Source organism: Phascolarctos cinereus, unplaced genomic scaffold, assembly GCF_003287225.1.
Source record: "Phascolarctos cinereus isolate Bilbo 61053 unplaced genomic scaffold, phaCin_HiC Scaffold_4;HRSCAF=312, whole genome shotgun sequence".
Lineage (NCBI taxonomy): Eukaryota > Metazoa > Chordata > Mammalia > Diprotodontia > Phascolarctidae > Phascolarctos > Phascolarctos cinereus.
Window position 1 is genome coordinate 8,804,740 of NW_027555847.1, and position 20,898 is coordinate 8,825,637.

The window sequence follows — 20,898 nt, forward strand, 5'->3', positions numbered from 1 at the left end:
GGTATGATTTAAGCCCTTCAGTATCCTAGCTCCCCTATTCTGGATGATGTTCAGCTTAGCAATGTGCTCCCCCAAATGTGGGACCCAGAAATGAATGTAACACACAAGAAGTGATCTGACCAGAGCAGAGCACAGTGGAACCCATTCCCTTCCTTGCTGCAGATTCTGGGCCTCTCAACACAGTGGAAACTTGCAATAGTCTTTCTGGCTGCCCTGTCACATTGCTAACTCATCTTGGGGTCGAATTCCACTACAACTCTCTTTTTCAAAGATAAACTGCAATTTAATCATGGATTCCCCATTTGGTATTTGCGAAGTGGAGTTTTTGAACCCATTTATGAGGTTCCATATGTTTTTTATTAAATTTCATCGTATTAGATTTGGACCACTGTTTTAGGCTGGGGAGATGTTTTTGCATCCTTATGTCATTCAACATGTGAGCTCTCCCTCCCAGCTCTTCTTGTCTCTAAATTCAGTAAGTGGGCTAGTTCTCCAGTTCTAAGGCACCTCTTCTGTTCTCCACAATCTTTCAGAGATACATGACTGTTGCTTAGTAATCACATCCACTAAGTCCTTTAATCCCCTGGATTGTGGGCCCTCAGCGGCTTGATGGCTTGAACTCAGTGAGGGTGGTTGGATGCTGAACTAACTTATTTTGTGTTTTAAGGCCCTAATATTCATTTATGTTTTGTCCAAATATCATCGCCTTTTGAATTATTTCTCTTTGTGTCCTTAAATTTGTTTTTTCTAATAACTTTCCATCCATACCTCCTGGGCCAACATTCCTTTTAGATTTTAGGTTATATGATGCTACTGAAGCTTTTCTGAAGCCTCTGATATCCTCTCTCTTCAAAATCTTGGTTGTATATCAGCCTATGCCCAGTTTTCCTGCTTTGCTATCATGAATCCTGGACCACTTCTACCTAAGGTTCCCTTCATTTCTACTTCAGCAACCATTTACTTCTGCTTGGTCAGAATCAAGCCTGGAATAGCAGTTGTCTCATCATTCCACTGCCTTTTGAAAGGTGAACTTCATTAGCTGCTCCATTTCTATCGAAAGAGTTTCAGTAGATATCCAAATAGCTGAAATCTCTCATCATGATTACATCATGTTTCTTTTCCACACTTGTAATCTATTTCCCAAATTGTCCATCTCTTTCATTCTTCTGTCCAGGTGGACTATAGTATGCTCTTATGGCAGTGCTCCTTCTTTTTCCTGCCTTTGGTTTTCATCTAGACATCTTCCACAATGTTTAGCTCCTTTGATTCCTAATTCCAACCAAATGATATTGGTCAATTTATTATTTTTTTCTTGCATTAGGCTCTCTAATTCACCTTCCTTGATACTTCTAGTTTAGGCATTGTTGTATAGACATCTGAGACTATGGGCTTTATTATTAACTCCCTTTTTACCTTTTGCCACCTGTGGTTTATGGGACATCTCCATTGCAGTTCCTTGTCTTGTGGCTACTCTCTATGGTGTCTAGCTTGGTGAACATAAATAGGCCATTTTCTTCCTTTCTGTCTCTCTCTCTCTCTCTCTCTCTCTCTCTCTCTCTCTCTCTCTCTCTCTCTCTGTCTGTCTCTGTCTCTGTCTTACTATTTAAGACCTCATGAGCAGACTTGTGAGACTGTGGGCAAATCTATTTTTACTAGGTCTCATTAGATTAACTTTGTCCCTGCCTCCATGCCCATCATTCCTATATTTTTAGCTCTGATCCAGACATTCTTTACTATCTCTCTAAGGACTGGAAGAGGGATTTTACTCTATCAATACTAAAACCATAACTTCTTGGTTCAGAAAAAAATGAATTCAACTTACTTTTGTGTCTTATGATTCAAACTATAATTCTGAAGTTCAGATAGAATCTGGGAAATAGTAAGCACCATCCTTCCCTGTCAAGCTTTATTTTATGATGTTCAAATAGAATCATTGTTTCTCTCTCAGCCATAAGCTACCATATGCAAACAACGAATTTGGAATGCTGCAGAGGCTAACATAGTTCCTGCCCTAGGGTATAGAGCACAATGTTTGTGCTTAACAGTTTTTAAGAGTAGATATTTAGAAAAGCTCTATGTTTATGATCAGCACTTAAAAATATGACAGAAGTAGCAACATCTTCCACCCTTTCCACACTTTTATGCTATGAGAAGTTTGTTTCTACTTCCTTATTTTAATGGGTTATTAATATGGCATTTTACAAAGCACCATGGTTTACAAAACCAAAATGGGTGAACTTTTTCTCAGCTAGGAGTTAATTCTCCTGTTCTAATAAAATCATTTGACTTTTACACAACAGACACTTCCCAGTAAACACTGTAACAATTCCTTGCACAAATCAGAGTCTCCCCAAACAGTTAAGTAACAACCCCCTCAAATTGTGTGGTTATGGGTGGTAATATATGATGTTTTGTACTGTTGTAGTTTACTGATTATTAAAGGAAAATATGGACATCGATTTTAATACTAATAACAAGGCATCACTATTATCTGTTGCAATTGGCTACATTCATAAACAATCATCACTAAGAACTGAGAAGGGCTGATGAGTTACCAAAAGTGTGGAAAAGTATGAAGTATGCTTCATATCTTTTAAAAAAATCCTTAATCTTTCAAAAGGTCTGTGATTTCACTCCAATGGTGCTGATCACACAAGCCATTCCTATCTGCATAATCTGTGCTACTCTCATTCCTCCTCTCAGGTTCTCCAGAAGGGTCCAGAGTATTGTTGCAGCCTTCCTTTGGATATCTCAACATTGCAGGGGTGCCAAAGGAGCATTCATGTTGCCATCTTTTGATCTTGCTATTTGACTAACCCAACTCTTTTTCTCATCTCATGTCTCCTTGATGATATTTTTATGATGCTTCATGAATGTGATTCATCATTGCTCATGTACTTCAGCCCATTTATTCACATCACGCATGTCTCCTTTGTCCTTTGAATGATCTTCAATTTTAATTCTTTGGAGATAATGGTATTACATGATCTGGAGCCACAAATAATTAGCAGAAGAATATAGGCATTACAAAAATGGGTTTTTATTTGGGAGAGACATAGGGTCAGTGAAAGCACTGCGTGATTTCCCAAATTCAATACATCCCTCTTTCTTCTACCTCTTCAGCTTCAGATACAGTTTACTTCTTATCTGCGGCATCTGTTCAAGGGATATGCACTGAAGGATTAGATCTATGCATTGTTCATCCAGCTGTATATTATTGTCTGAATAATAAGTATTCTTTAGCCACTTGGGTTTTCCTGTGTGGTAAGCTGAACCCTTGAGTGATTTTGGGCCCCATTTAGAAGCCTTTGCCATATTGAGGCTTAATGAAATCCTCATGGTATCATCCACAAACAGGAACATCTGGATGACCTCACAATCTCTGGGACTCCCCCTTTCCTATGGACTGTGCAGTGGACAAATGCCATGACAGGACACACACTCGGGGAGCGATGCTTTCTGTCTCACTGAATAATAACAATGAAGGAAGCATCAAAGCAAATCTTCTCTGTTCTTGCTTTTTTGCATTGTCATTTCACCACATGAATGAGGGACACCTTGTTGGAGGGGGTGACATTGAACTTTACTGAATCACTTGCTTTTTTTCCCCCCATAGTGAACTAATAAGACCTGTGAGGCTTTGTATACTCTTCAGCTTTTAATAAGTTATATGACTGTAAACATTTGGTCTGCTAAAGAAAACTGCAAAATCCTTCACATTCTCATTTCATATTTTTATCAAGGTTACCCTCAACACCTGTGCAACGTATTCCCTCAAAGATTTTGTAGAGGTGAGAAAAGAGAATGTGCATGGATTAGTAGTTATTAATATCCTCTTGATCTACCCTTGGCAATAGTAATTATGTTTATGAGTATTTTCAATCATTTAATATTTTCTCTTAGATATTTTGAGAATTGATCCCCCAATGCTATCTCTATCATGGACCTTCTCTTTGTACATTTGGGCTGGTCCAACTTTTCCTCCTCTCTTTGTTTTCTCTGGTGTCGTTTCTGCTTCATGATGTAACAAAATGTAGATTGTTAGGCAAAAGTCCAAATATAGTTCCACTGTTACTGATGGAGAAAAGTATTAGAGCAATCTTTACATATTTCATTCATTCATTTGTTGTTTATTCATTTGCACCTGATTGTTGTCTGCCTTCCAATTTTGCCCTCAAATACTCTTTGGATCATCTGGCTTAATTGAGTCTCTCGCCAAGTATCTAGACTCGTTTTCCTCTCTACTGTTTCTCATTTTATGAGCGATCCTCATAATCTTCCTTAATCCTTCTCCTAAAAGTTTTTCACATGGGTTTATATTTTATATTAATGTTGCCATTGGCTTTCACGTCTCTGTGCTTGGCAAGGAGATCAAGTGCTTGCTGGATGAAAGAGTTTCTAGGCTATTTTGACAATCCTTGTTGTGGTGACTTCTTTACATTGGATAAAAACTGAAAGGAATCAGCTGTATAGAAAAAGGTGATATTTTGACATCTATTCCTTTATCCATTTTGTACTTTTATACGTGGATAGCTTGCCTCATATATAGTAGGAGCTTAATAAATGCTTGTTGACTGACTCACTGATGAATTTAAATAGATGTGACTTTAGATGTTTTGATTGCACTCCATATTTTAAAATATTACATCTTCTGATTAGATATTGATTTATCTATATTTAACAAGCCAATGATTTGACTGTCCATACACAGCTGGTTCAGAAACGACTCCTCATTGCTAACTAGGTAGCTAGGTGGTACAACATATGGAACACCGCACCTAGAGTGAGGAGTACCTCAATTAAAATCTTGCCTCAGATATTTCCTAGCTGTGTGACCCTGAGTCAATAATTTAATCTGTCTGCCTCAGTCTCTTCATCTGTAAAATTCAAATAATAACACTGCCTACTTCCCAGGATTATTGTGAGGATAAAATGAGATCATATTTGCAAAGCACTTTAAAGTCAAGGGTGGGGTGGTAAATGTTTAATAATTAGCTCTCCAAAAATGCATGATACACTTTAGGTTTAATCTACTTTCTTAATTAATTTCTCCGTCACTTTCTTAAATCTGGACAACCAAGAAAACAGTAAGTCAAACCTTGATTTATAGCATCTGCCAATTTCTGAGATGTAAATGCTCACATTGAAAATTTAACAATCGGCTCCTGAGGGCCAATACAAGCTGGTCTAGCACACTCCTGCCAAAAGTGCCCTGTACATGCTAAGTATTATCATGCAAATATTCTTTATGGCAATATTATTCCCTGGCAATAATGTCTAGTGCCTCCCAATTCTCCTCTTGAAGAAAGTGTTCATGATTCTGTGTGTATGTGTATATGTGTATATGTGTGTGTATGTGTGTGGGGGGGCTTCTGTGTAGTTGACAAGAATTCAAATTCTTTTACTTCTTAATCCTCACTTATAATTTCCAACTTTTTTTTTTTTGCTGTCCTCTCCTACGCCTATTTTAGGATCGAGCTAGGTAACATGTTAAAGCACTTTGCAAGCCTTGAAGCGATATGCATTGGATATTTATTATTATTATTTTGTTGTTGTTTTTGTGGTTATTATTCACATCAAAGTCGTCCGGTATGAATGTCGATACTGATTTTTGGGGAGGATCTCATAAGGTTCTTCGCACAATTTCACTCTTTCTTCCTCCTCTGTAACAGATCTTGGCACATAAGCTGCGATTGTCTTCAAGGTATCCGTTTTAGAAACGCTCATCATGAGCCAGTCAAGATGACTTAGTGCCCCATAAAACGATGTTTCCTGTTACCTTTGGAGGGAGAACAAGCCAAGTCCCCTCTCTCCTCTCTTTGTCTCCCTAAGGGGAGTCTGTGAGCTATTTTTGCAATGAGCTGCTACTACCTTTTGTTTTCTGCTTTCATTTATCATGAAGGTATCAGTGTTTTTATGCTTCAGCTCCCTCAGCATTTTGTCTGCTGCTTGGTCACTGGACAAGAATTTCACATCCTCCTCTACAACTGAACTCAATTCAATCTTGCCGCTGCTACTTGAAAGGGCCTGCCAATCCACTCCACCATGGCTACTCTCCCCGTCCTGAATCAGAGCACCCCTCTCTGGACACCACTCTCCAGCACTTAACTCAGTGGCTGGCCCATAATATTTATAAATGTTTGCTGTTTGACTGACTCTCCTATATATTTTTTCCTCTAGTGTAAGTTCCCCGGGGTGGGGGGGAAATTCTCATTTTGTTTTTGATCTCTTCCCGCCTCTCCTCAATGCCTACTTAGCACATCTCTTGCCCTCCCCATACTTGGATCCTGGAAAAGTAATAGAGGTTGTTTCCACTTCTTTCTTTTTTTCCCAGTGGCTCATTTATGTAACACTTTTCGGTTTACAAAGCAAAAATGGCACACTGTAACAATAACAAAACCTAGCACTTTATAGTACTTTAATGTTTACAAAGCACTTTACAAATATCGTCCCATTTCGTTCTCACAATACCCTCAGAATTAGGTGCTATTATTATTCCCATTTTACAGATGAAGAAACTGAGGCAATGCCCAGGGTCATACAGCTAGTCTGTCTGAGGCTGGATTTGAACTGAGATCTTTCTGACTTCATTCCAGTGTTCTACCTGTTGCTCCACTTAGCTGCCTAGTAAGTGCTTTTCATAAAGGCTTTTCATTCATTCATTCATTCATTCATTCATTCACTCATTCATTCATTCATCCATTCATTCATCTTTCACTCAATCTTTACATGAAATCTTATAACTGTGACACTTTGAATACTCTCCCCCATCCCACCACTCTGCCACCATCACCAAAGAGGCAAAGGGGGATTGCAAAGAGTGTTGGTCGTTCTACATTTTTCTTTATTTCATGGCTTTCTATGTTAAAAACAATCCTGCTATTAGATACCATGTAAGAGAGTTTGTTTTCTTTTTCCAGCAATATTATTGATTGAGATTTCAGTGCTGCCTTGGGGCAATATCAGGTAAAATTACTGAGGATTATTGGTCCTTTCCCCAGCTTAACGACAACAGCAGCAGCAAAAATGTCTATAGGGCTTTAAAGTTTGGACAGCGTTTTACATGAATTTCATCTCATTTGGTATCTAGTTGATGCTACATTATCTGTGGGCGAGTCGCCTGTATCAGCTCTTGCCCTTTCCCCTTTCTTCTGCTTTCCCTGCAGATATCCTCTGGGAATATGTGCTCCTTCCTTGAGTTTTCTCTCCACCCTGCTCCTCTGTCTCTACATTGCTGCCAAACTGGACGGTTAGTTCTTCCTTGTGCTTGGCACTGCATCCTTCACCTTCACGCCCTTACACAAGCTTTCTGCCCTGCCAGGAATGTTTCTCCTCCTCATCTCCATTTTGAGCATCCTCATCTTTTTTCTACCAGGACTCAGCCTAGGTGCTGCCTCCTCCATGAAGCCTTCTCCACTCTCCCAAGCAGGGAGGGATCTCTTCCTCTTCACTTTTCTTTATATTTACTTTTCTGGTTTGGGGGTAGCTGGACAAAAGCAGAGGGGCTGGTCATTGATCAATTGATTACTCCCACTGTCCAGCTGATATCACTGAAAATAAAGGGCATGTGGCAGAGGTAATGAGGAATGCCTGGCACATACCAAGAGCTGGACAAGCACTGTGAAAGGATGCTATGATGGGTAATCCTTTTGTTAAATATGAATATGTTCTTTGATTGAATTGAAAAGGGTGTTTAGAATTGGCCCACTACATCTCTGGAACCTTTGAAACTGTTAAATGTGCCAGCTCTAGATTGGTCAACACAGTGGGAGACTGAGAGAGTCCAGACTTGGAGCAGCTTTGTGGAATGTAACCCCTGTGCCTACCAGAAGGCAGCCATGGAAGAGGGTCTCTCTGGCCCTCTTCCTCCACTAGACAGCAGAGCTACCAGCTTAGTAGGAGAACCTGATGCAGCAGTCCATGAATCTGCCAATTTAGGAGAGTTCAGGAAAGAGGCAGCAACTGAGTAGACATGCACACATGCTCCTCAGACTGACACAGACACAGAAATGTAGCCTTTTGAGGGAGGTAGCCATTCAAATGAACATGACCCTGGAAGCAAAGAAGAGAGCTGGCCATGGATTCAAGGGAGAACTAGCCCTTGTGATCAAGAGTTGAGCTGCAAAGAAGAGCAGCCCCCAGGAGCCCAGAGGAGCAACCCATTCACCAGAGAGAGTACCCAGAGAATAGCTGCAGAGAGTTCGTTATAAGGAGACAGTGAACATTAAGGCCCTGATGCACGGAGGAGAAAGTGGCCTTGGCTACATGCATTCCCTTCACGGGGGCCTCAGCATCCATGTACACTAAGTCTGTGCTCATTCCTCTCGTGGATTGTGGGAGGGTGTATCTCCGGTTTATGGGGGCAGTGTTTTGTATCTGCTCTTCTTATTGTGCCGTTTAAGTAAATGCCTTTGCTAATTGTGAGCTGACTATTAAGGGAAAGCCAACCACTAGAGGCTCATGAGCGATGCATCGTTTTATGAGTGCCGATCTACGGGGTGTTGTGGATCCTTGGCGAAGCACCTGCCGGCTGGGAAGCCAAAGAGTGAGTACGAGGACAGCTCGGGGGAGGATCAGCACTGCGTGTGCGCTGCTCCCCTCCGACAGAGCCTGAGCTCCTGGAGGACAGTGGCCATTTCCCTTTCTGTCTTTGCAGGCTTAGTGCTTTGTACAGTGTCGAGCCCATATTATAAAGCGGTGACTTCTGTCAGTGTGGGCGTTCTGCTGTAAGATGCAGCTACTAACCGCCGTAGAAGTTTAGACACACACACACGCACGCACGCGCACAGACGTTTAAAGAATTGCTGTGATTGGAAAATACCTGCTTCCGCAGCTGATCTTCTAATAACGAGCCTCTGTGAACACAAGTTGGCTGGTTGTTGGATGGCAGACATACAGGCTGGTACCAGACTTGGGGCCTTATCCAGTGCTGCCTTTTGCATGTCTTTGATAAGCTTAGGAAGTATTCTAATTCCATCTGAACTAAGCACTTGGGAAAGCCCTGTGCCGAGTGCTCTTAAGGTTCCAAAGAAAAAGTTCCTGTCCTTACAGAACTTCTATTCAAATGGGACAGACAACTCGTACAGAAATATGTATATGCGCTAATACATGCGGAGTTAAAGGACGTTCAACCAATCGATGAATTGATCAGTGAGGTAGTCAATAAGCATGTATGCCATGCCGCGTACTGTGCCAAGTCTGGGGATGCAACAACAACATGGATGCACACATCAGATATTGTGTTTTGAGAGTCCCCAAGGGTTTTCCTCACAGTAACCCAGTGACATAGGTGGTACTCTGGGCATTGTCTCCATGGTATAGATAAAGCAACAAAGGACGAGTGACCTGGCCAGCATCCCCTAGCTCGTAAGTGTCAGAGATGGAACTTACATCCAAGCCTTCTGACTCCTGCTACAGGATTCTTTCTGCTACCCCATGCTCCTTTTCCATGGAAAGCAGTGGAAATAAATGAGCTCCTTTATTTCCTGGCGTTAACTTTTTAAAGTCTGCTCAGATCTATATGAAACGCCTTGAAACAGGTAGTAAAGTTAACAAGTCGGGTAAATCGGCAAGAGATGAGCAAGTCTGAAGCCCAGATATAAAGGCTGTGACTCAGAGGAGATCATGGGCCATAAAGTCCGGAGGCAGGAGGAGGCACAGAGCTCAAAATCATTGGTAGGCTGGGGGATATCAGTCTTCAGACTTTTTCTTTAAATATAACCCTTTACATCAAGAAATATAGCACAGACAGTCATGAAAGAAATAAGGATTTCTACTGTACGGTAGAAAAGTTGGACAATTTATTTCTCCCCAAGATTTATGACAAATGTTTGATTTCAAAGCAGGCTGGTTCCAACAATAAAATATTTCATGAAATATGGGAACAGAAACTTCCTTAGTTCACAGAGAGAGGAAAACACATGTTTACAGAATTAGGGGCAGGTCTATGTGCATGTATGCCCTATTGGGACATTTATTTAAGTTTTTTTCCGGTCAGGTCGTCCTTCACTCATTTTACTATGGCCTAGAATAGTGACCTCAGCTCCTTCATCAGGTGGGGTCAATGGTAAAGGACCCAGCCACTCTCATGCTCACCAAGGAGTACCGGATATACCCCCTATCTATGGAGAGAACAGATTTCAGAAAGTTCTGAGAACACTTTGGTAGAATCCCATAGCCTAAAATTTTATAAAGGAAGTCAGTCCATGAGGAATGAAAGTTGCTCAAGAGTGAAATGTGGAAGATAAAAATAAATAATTCAAATGAGGAAGACAAAGGGTATGTAGCATAGTGGGAAAAGCCCTGGCTTTTGAGTCAGAAGATGGAGGTTGGCATCCTGGCTGGATTATTGACTATCTGTGTGATCTTAGACGAGTGACTTAACCTCTCTCGTCCTAATTTTCTCCACTATAAAATGAAGAATTGGACTCAATGATTTCTAAGGTACCTTTCATTCAAGATCAATGAACTCATGACTAATTTAAAGAAAGCACATTCATCAAAGCAGATTTCAAAAAATCAAGAGCAGGTAATTGAGGTTGAGCACAAAAGCTTAGCATGACCTGAGGATGGTGGTGAACAAACATTTCCTGAAAATAAAAATTTTTTAAAGTATTGGGAAAAAAGATGAGGTGGTATGAGAAATGGCTAGACCTGCTACTTCAAATGAGCAGGATGACGAGTGACACAAAAGGCAGAAAGCCCTCGCCTTGCTTTCGTTCACTCGACCTTTGGACAGCCATAACTACATGCCTAACAGCACGCTGAAACGCAGTATCAGAGACGCTCTGTGGAGGTGAGCTAGCTGTCCTCAATAAGTCCACATCACCCTCCCTTACAAACCACAAAAGTGAGCACTGAACTTGGGGAGGATTACTGAGTCACTTTTATTGGTCTTTGGAAGGTTATGGAGAACAGATCACTGCAGGATCGGAGAGATGGTAATGTTCCAATTTTTTTTAAAAGGTAAGAGAGTAGCATCTTGAGCTATAGTACTATGAATGACTTTGATTCTAGGGAAATTTCTAGAACTTGTTATTAAAGAGATTTTGTGTGGACATCTAGAAAAGGAAGTGGTGGTCACTAAGAAGTAGCAGAGCTTCGTGAAGAACAGCTCATGCTTGCCTAATCTCATTTTCTTTTCAACCTGGTAGATAGACTGGTAGTGCAGGGGAATGCCATGGATACCGGTAACTTAGATTTCAGCATAGCACATGACAAAGTCTCTTATTCTACCATTGAGGATGAGATGGAGAGCTACATGTGAGCTAGTAGAGTTTGGAACTGATGAATGTCTGAAGTGAAAAAGTAGCCCTAATTAGCTCAAGGTTAACTTGGAGAGATGAGTCTAATGAAGTATACTAGGCATTTAGTTGTGGCCCTCTGCTACTGGACATTGCCCCAAATGATTTCAACAGAAGCACGGGTGGCACACTTCTCCAATTTACAGCTGACACAAAGCTGGGAAGGCTAGCTAACAGGGTGGATATTGGAGTGTGCATTCCAAAATGTTTTAATGGGCTAAAATGATACACCAAATATAATAACATGAAATCTAATAAAAATTAATGTATATGTTCAAAAACTTAACACCATGAACACAAGATGGAGGAGCCATGACTGGACACCAGTTCAAATGAGAAAGATTTCAAGGTTTTAGTGGGCTACAAATATACTATGAGTCAAGGAATGATTCTTGTCAGTCAGAAATGACTGTGCTTAGCCTTCATTAAATAAGCACAATCCAGAGTAAGTGAAAGTCTGTACTCTTCCCTGGTCAGACCATCTCCATGGCTCTGTATTTAGTTCTTGGCCTCACGTTTGAGGAATGACATGGACAAGTTGGAGAGAATCTGGGGTAGGGAGTGCTCAAGATGGTGAGTGATGGAAGATTGTGCTATAAGAAGGCTGCTTAAAAGAACTGGGCGGGGGATATTTTAGTTTGCCGAATGGAGGACTTGTGATGTCTATCTTCAGTATTTGAAGAACTGTCCTATGGAGGAAGGAATGGATTTGTTCTGTTTGGTCTCAGAGGGCAGAAGTAGCAGTAGTGACTGGAAAAATGGAGAAAGATTGAGGCTTGGGACAAGACAAAATTCAATAATTAGAACTATCGAAAATAGGATCGATTGACTTGGGAGAAAGTGATATCCTCTTTATTCCTTGGGGAAAAGCTTCATGGCCATTTGATGGGGATGCATTAGCAAGGATTCTCAGACAGGTAAGAGGCGAATTATAAGATGTTCTCCTTCCACCTCTGTTTATCTGATTCTCTAAAGGTTCTGCATTTGTAGTGAAAATCTGACTGGCCTTAGCAGGTTGGAAAGGTTTTGAGCATAAGCCTGCGACAGAATTCATTTACTTGGCCTTGGGGAGAGCAGTGTGGCTAACTGGGAAAGCCTCTTACTTGAAGCATTTCTTACGTTGTACAGTTCATCAAGTCCTTCTGCTGAGGCATGGAAGGGTGACAATTTGCACTGGTGGAAGGAGTAGTCACACACATGAACTCACGTGGATCTTTTGGATATTCTGCTATAACTTCCAGTCCCACTGCTACCTAATAGAAACAATCAATCAAAAAGCACTAATTAAGTGCCGCTATGTGCCAGGAAGCATACTGAAATCGGGGACAAAACAAAAACCCCACATTTAGTATCGTTATGGCAGCGAAACTATTGTAGTCAGAATTTGTGAATACTGGAAGTTGGGAACCATGGGAGTTGGGCAGAGAGGTGGGGCTCAGGCAGTAGCCAAATAGTAGTAATAATGATAATAATGAGATAATGATAGAAGAATAGCTAATGTGTATACAACTTCTATAACTCTTCAAGGTTTGCAAAGCACTTTACAAATGTATGTATGTTTGTATGCATGTATGTATGTGTGTGTCTGTTTGTGTGTTTGTGTGTGTGTGTAATCTCCTCTGATGCCCATAGCCCCCCCATAAGGTAGATGCCATTATTATTTTCATTTTATGGCTAAGGTAAATAGCTGAGAGGGGTTGAATAACTTGCCAAGGGTTATACAGGTGATAAGTGTCTGAGTCAAGATTTGAACACACATCTTCCTGACTCCAAGGCTGGTGCTTTATCCACTATGCCAAGCTTAGGTTAGAGGATGGACTTGATTCTATGAATAATCTTCCTATTGGATACTTGGTCAAAACCCATTAAAAACAGTTCTCAAAACAAGAATTGCAAACCATTAGCAAGAATATGAAAAATTGTTTCAAATCACTAATAACAAGAGAATGAACATCAGTAATAACTTGGGTTTAACTTGACATCTAAGAAATTGGCAAAAATTATAAAGCAGGTGGTAATGAATATAGGAGGGGATGTGAAAAGACTCTGTTGGTGGAGATATGATTTGATCCAACCATTCTGGAAAGCAATTTGGAATTGTGCTAAGAAAGAAAATAAAATGAGCTACTTATGCCCTTTGACCCAGAGGTCTTCTTGCTAGGTATATGCTTCAAGGAGGTCAATGATAAAAAGAAAGGTTGCATGTAAACCAACATATTTTAGCAGCATTTCTTTGAGTAATAAGGATATGGAAACACAGTGATTAAGGAATGGCTAAACAAGTTGTGATTCATGAATACAATGTTGCAAGAAATGAAAAATAAGACAACAGAGAAAAATGGGGAAAGACATTTAAACTGATATGAAGCTGACCTGAGAAAACAATATGCACAATGAATATAGAAATGTAAATGGAAAGCAAAACAACACCACCACCACCACCAACACCAACAACAGAACTGACATTCAATGCTTTCAAAAGCTAATGAAGATGCTCATCCCCAAGGAAGAGAGATAAAGAATGTCCCCCTCTGTCTTCTTTGCAGAGCTCGGCTATTATAGATGAAGAACACTTCATTAATGCTGGACTTGGTTGATATGATGGTTAGTTTTGCTAATTTTTAAAAATCTATTTTATTCTTTGTTTCAAGAAGTAGTTCTCTACTGTAGATATCATAAAATATTTGGGAGTCTACCTCCCAAAACAAACCCAGGAACTCTATGAACACAATTACAAAACACTTTTCATACAAATAGTCAGATCTAAATAATTGGGAAAACATCAGACGCTCATGGGTAGGCCGAGCTAATATAATAAAAATGACAATTCCTACCTAAGCTAATTTACTTATTCAGTGCCATACCAATCAAACTACCAAAAATTATTTTATAGAGTTAGAAAAAATAATAACAAGATCCATTTGGAAGAACAAAAGGTCCAGAATATCAAGGGAACTAATGAAAAGAAATTCAGGGGAAGGTGACCTAGAAATTACAGATCTTAAATTGTACTATAAAGCAGCAATCATCAAAACTGCTTGGTACTGGCTAAGAAATAGAGTGGTGGATCAGTGGAATAGGTTAAATATGCAAGACACAGTAGTCAATGACTATAGTAATCTATTATTTGATAAACCCAAAGACCCCAGCTTCTGGGATAAGAACCCACTCTTTGAAAAAAAACTGCTGGGAAAACTGGAAAAGAGTATGGCAGAAACTAGGCATAGACCAAAATCTCACACCATATACCAAAATAAAGTCAAAATGGGTTCATGATTAGATATAAAGGCTGATACTAAAGCAAACTGGGAGAACAAGGAATAGTTTACCTATCAGATCTATGGAGAACAGAAGAATTCATGACCAAACAAGAGATAGAGAACATTATGAAAAGCAAAATGGATAATTTTGATTACATTAAATTGAAAAGTTTTTGCACAAACAAAGCCAATGCAACTAAGATTAGAAGGAAGGTAGAAAATTGGGAAAGAATTTTTACAACCAGTCTCTCTGATAAGGCCTCATTTCTAAAATATATAGAGAATTAAGTCAAATTTATAAGAATACAAGCCATTCCCCAATTGATAAATGGTCAAAGGATATGAACAAACTGTTCTCAGATGAAGAAATTAAAGCCATCTATAGTCATATGAAAAAATGCTCTAAATCATTATTGATTAGAGAAATGCAAATCAAAACAACTCTGGGGTACCACATCACACCTATCAGATTGGCCAACATGACAAAACAGGAAAATGATAAATGTTGGAGAAGATGTGGGAAAACTGGAACACTAATGCATCGTTGGTGGAGTTGTGAAATGATCCAACCATTTTAGAGAACAATTTGGAACTATGCCCAAAGGGCTATAAAAATGTGCATACCCTTTTCACCCAGCAATAGCATTTCTAGGGCTATATCCTAAAGAGATCATACAAATGGGAAAAGGACCCATGTGTACAAAAATATTCATAGCAGCTCTTTTTGTGGTGGCAAAGAATTGGAAATTGAGAGGATGCCCATCAATTGGGGAATGGCTGAGCAAGTTGTGGTATATGAATGTCATGGAATACTATTGTGCTATAAGAAATGATGAACAGGCTGACTTCAGAAAAACCTGGAAAGATGTACATGACCTGATGCTGAGTGAAGTGAGCAGAACCAGTAACACAATAATAGCCACGTTGTGCGATGACTAATATTGATAAACTTAAGCCTTCCCAGCAATACAAGGATCTAAGACATCTGCAGAGGCCTCATGATGGAAAATGCTATCCACATCCAAAGAAAGAACTATGAAAGTTGAATTGCTATTTTTTCTCTTCTGTTGAGTTTTGTTTCCTCTTTCTGATGGTTCCTCCTATTGGTTTTGATTTCTACTTACAACACCACTAATATGAAAATATATTTAATAGGAACGTAAATGTATCACCTATATCAGATCGTGCGCCATCTTGGGGAGGGTGGTGGGGAGGAAGGGGGAGAAAAATGTTAAACTCAAAAGCATATGGAAGTGATTGTTGATAAATCAAAAGAAATTAATAAAATTTAAAAATTTAAAAGAAGAAATAATTAAAAAAGAAGTAGCTCTCTAGGAGGAAGGAACCAGCCAGTCTTGAGTTAGGATGAGCCTTTCTCTCCCAGTCTTCACTCTCTCTCCCTCCCTTTAGAGATGACAGATGAGCAGTTGGCCTTGATTTCCTCCTACCCCTTTTGTAAAAGGGATAAAAAGAAAAACATCCTTCAAATTAAGTGTCTTGAGAAAACCGCTTTGATGATTCAACTGCCAAAAGTCAGTGGCCATCTAGTGCAACTTGAACCTGAAAAGGAATCCCCTCTAATAGTGGTTTACAGCCAGTATTTCTATAATGATTTAAATACAGAATATAATTTGATCATTATAGTTACTCTCTTGGGTAAATATTATAATTTTCTCCATTTTTATGGATGAGGGTAACTGAGACTGAGAGAGGTAAAGGGACTTGTCTAACATCACACAGAGTCAGAGTTAGAGTTGGAGGATTAGTGTCTGTGGCTGGATTTGATCTCAGATCTTCCTGATTCCACATTCAGTATGCTATCCACTTTGCTGTCCAGGTGCCCACAACACACTTGATGAGATGTTACATGGTTTTTGCTTGAAGACCTAAGATTGGAAGCCATTTCCTTCCAAGGAAGCCCACTCCACTTTCAGGAAGTTCTAATTGTTAGGAAACTTTTCTTGACATCAGTCCTCTGTGACTTCCTCCCCCCATTCTCCATTGCTTCTTGTCCTCCAGGGCCTAGAGCAAAATGAATCCCTTTTCCAAGTGGTAGCCCTACGGACACTTGAAGATAGCTCTGATATCCCCCTCCCTGGCCCATGGAGTCTTGTCTTCTTCAGATGAAACACCACCAGTTCTTTCTACTGATCTTCATATGACATAGGCTCAGGGGCTCTTGGCCCTTGACTACCTTCCTTTGGATGCTACCCAGATAACCCAAGTCCTTCCTACACTGTGGTGCCCAGAACTGAATACAAGACTGCAGATGGGATCTTACTCCTTATTCTGGCATGTTAAATCCTAAGGTCTAAGCCATTGTCCCTGTCGATGTCTTATAAAATTCATCTTTCTATCTCACAGAAACTCTCTGTCTCTTTCCCTCATTCTCTCTCTTCTCCCTTCTCTCCCTTCCCTCTCTTTCCACTTTTCTTCTCCCCATCTTTCTATTTCTGTCCCTCTGTCTCTGTCTCTCTGTCTCTGTCTCTCTCTCTCTCTCACTCACACACACACACACACACACACACTATTGTGTGCACATACACTTGTCTTCAGGAGAAAGTGAGAGTACTTGATTTTTCTAATGATAGGCAATGGTACTGATGATTGTTCTGTAATTTAAAAATACCTTTGATTGACTGAAACCAAGTAAAAGTAAAGGAAAGGCATCACACAACAAACCCAAGGTGTCTCTATGTTCAAAAGGTACAGGAATCATTCACATTTTGTTTAATAGATTATTTACCTGTTGGCCTGGCTTTATTGGGGACAGCGTGATTCCTTGGGTGTTAATCACAGGCAGGATTTGATTCCCGATGACTGTGGCAATGATCTGACCCTGTGCATTCGTCAATAGCTGGGGGGTGATTGGCTGCACCTGGAGGCCCTGTGCTCCTCCTGCAGCTTGGCTGGATGGCACTGGATTAGGCATCAGAGGGATGGTTCCAATAATCTGCAAGGAACAAGGAAGGATGAGTAAGAAGCTAGCATGGTGGGAAGTCTAGAAGGGTATTTCAATAATAGTGCACATTAACATGACTTTAAGATTTAAAGTCATTTACACACATTATTTCACTTTATCCTCATGACAATGTTGTGAGGTAGGAACTATCACCATCCTCGATTTACAGAGTAAGAAATTGAGGCTCAGAGAGATTGAGAGTGTGGTACAGTGGAAAGATCACTGGTTTCTGAGTAAAGTGATAATATAAGATAAGATAATATACTTTCCTAAATCCTTCATTCCAATGACTTGTCCAAAGTCCATGCTGGATGTTCTTTTGACTGATGAAATCATAGGTCTTGACAAGACCCATCCAGCCCCCTAATTCACACTCCAAATTCCATAATAATATGGCTTTCATTCTCTTCCCCATCCATAAGATTTGTAATCAGAACGAAATTTAAGTGGCTTCCACATGGAAATGGGAATGTCATCAGTCACTCTGATAAAAGGGAGAGTTAAGGAAGCTACAGAAACACCAAGGAATCTATATACCAATCCAATAGGTTGCCTTGAGTGTATTCACTGTCAATATACAGCTGTCCCTAGCAGGCTCTCCATTGGCATCCCAGCAGCTTAGGACATACAGATATATTGTTTGATGGCCCCCACCCAGCAACAGCTTCTGATGGGCTGTTGAGCTGTGCTTCAGAGAATGCGATTACAGATGTCAAACTGGCAACTCATTTTTTGCAAGGTTCTTCAGGATGAGATCCCAGCCAACACTGCAAATCAGCTTCTTTCTCCTATCTTTCAATCTATCAGCAGACATAATTCTCTCCCAAATATTTGTGTAACCTCAGCATTTTTCATCTGGAGGCATTTGTTAACACCAGTAGCTGTCCTTCCATTCTTGATCAAAGGGCTCATAGAACTTGATTGCCCAAGGAACTGGTGATGAGTAATACCATGTGAAAAGGAAAGGCCAATCACCCTTTCTCCTTCCTCTCAGATCCTGCCAAAGTCAGTCACTTCACTCACTTTATTCACTGACGGCTTTGTCTTCTTGGTATAATATGTTCAGCCTGAGCTCACTGTGTTCCTTGGGTTAATGTTAAATGCTACTCATTACTCTTGACAGCTTCAAACATGATACTGATGCCAGGGAGGGCAAGAGAATACTATTATTTCATGAGCAAACCATTTTCCTTGATGGGCTTTCTAAGACCGGCTGGTGTTCTGCTATGTTCACTATGATGAACTAGATGGAAAGTGTGAACAGGATCATAGACTGGTGATGGAAGAGCTGAGCTGTCATCAGAGTTTTGAAGTAAGGAAGGGATAGAGTGTGACAGGTTTGCCAAGCAAGCTTATTTACTATCTGTCCTCTGCATCATCCCTCACCCAATCCATACCAATCCAATGCAATGCAACACAATGCAAACTCTAAGTTCCTTCTGTCTCTGACATTCTGTAATCATGTACATGGACAAAACCCCATACATGGCAAGGAGCTAGGAGGTGTTAATGCCTCCATCTCAAAATCCCCTGATGGGTTGTTGATTTCCTGTTGGCAGGTAGAGTGGCAGGCTGTTCCAACTACTGTATCAACAAAGAAATGGCTTGTGTGGAGTTGAGAATCTTAAAAATAGTTATTTTCTTATTGGCTGTTAAAAGACTCCTCTAAAACCACTAAAAATACTAAAATTGGAGGAGGGGCACTGCATGAATATCTGCCAAGGACAGAGACCTTGTAATTGTTAGAGAAATTACAAGACAATCAGAGGAAAGGTCAGTGGAGCCAAGAATGGTTTCCTAGCTTCACATATTTAGAGCTGGAAGCGACCTCAGAGGGTATCTAGTCCAACCTTCTCACCATATGGAGTAAGAACCTGAAGCCCCAAGGAGTTCAAGTGACTTGCTTAAAGTCACACTTCTTAGAGTAAGCTCCAAACATAATTATGCCAGTGATGGCAATGATGAAAATGATGTTAAAATGATTATAGGTCCCTTGATTAGCCAGTGATATTTTGGATACAATAAAAAGAGCTTGTTCATTTCATGTCAACCACTCTACCACTTCCTTCTTTCATTAAATATATTTGTTACCCTACAAATTCCAAGACACGTTAGGATCATAGTATCACAGCTATTTGAGCTGGAGCTAAAACATCTATGACTCTCTGATCTTTTGACTCATGAATAATAATAGTTTTGCAAACAACTGAAAAAAGTCACAACTAATGAGCCCTCTTTTATTGTCCAGTTGTAAAGAAGAAGGTATGGTAGAGAGAAATCTCTGTTTGACTACATCTTAATGGCATGAGACAGGTTGAATAATGGTAATCTTAAAGGGGCTGTGTGAGATTCACTAGCTTATGTGAGACTGCTACAGGACCCCTAGTTGTGCAGCCCATTTGCAACAACGACCCTCAGGAATAATTTCACAGCTCAAGGAAGCTGACAAGCTTCCCAGGTAAGTCAATCCAATGGCCACAGTAATCATCTGCACTAGACCCAAATTGATCTCCAGTTCATTGCTGAAAAGAAGCCAGTGAGGATGAAGCTGTTCTGAGCAATTGTCAATAAATCCATAAAAGAGACACCTGTTATGTCCCTGGAATCAGCCACATTATATGTGAGGAAACATAATTGAAAAAAAGATGCATTGTAATCTGCTTTTACATTGTGGGAGATGCCATGTCCTGTTTTATTAAGTTACCAGTCAAGGACTTTTTTAGGCAATTGGGGTTCAGTGACTTGCCCAGGGTCACACAGCTAGTGTCAAGTGTCTGAGGCTTGAACTCAAGTCCTCCTGACTCCAGGGCCAGTGCTCTGCACCCCCTATCTGCCCCCACAGTCAAGGGTTTTTTAAAAGTCTATACTAAAAAGAGAAAAAAAAAGATTTTTTCAAAGGCAGCATCAAAAAGTACTGAGGCAAGGTATTAAATCTGAATGAGATTGTATACCAAGCTTAAAGTTAAGCATGTAGCCATATCAATTGCCTTCAGTGATTTTATATGAGAAATTCCTTGTGCAAGGGTCTTAGTTTTATTTACTTGGGTTTAGTATTTTGTCATCTGACACGACCATGAAATGAGCTGAAATTATCAGGTTCGTGGCTGTCTTCTATGTTCTTTGTACACAGCAGATACTCAAGAAATGTTGAATTGAATTGAATATATAATCTCAAATAGCAAAGTATGCTGAACACCCCCCCCCCAATCCCTCAGCCTCCCAACCTAGGAATCATCCTTGACTCCTCAGTGTCCAATGTGGTGCCAAGGGTTGTTGATTTCACCTCCACAGAATCTCTTGCATATGTCCTCTTCTATCCTCTGACACTGCCCCTACCCTGGTGCAGGCCCTCATCATCTCACATTTGGACTAT

At 40.2% G+C, this 20,898-nt stretch overlaps 1 protein-coding gene across 1 annotated transcript in view; it reads right to left on the reverse strand.

Moving 5' to 3' along the window:
• LOC110192978 (POU domain, class 6, transcription factor 2) overlaps positions 1-20,898 on the reverse strand; it is a 381,140-nt gene that overhangs the window by 4,437 nt on the left and 355,805 nt on the right. Inside the window, 1 exon segment of the mRNA XM_078152045.1 lies at positions 17,310-17,516. Coding sequence (XP_078008171.1) covers positions 17,310-17,516 — 207 coding nt within the window.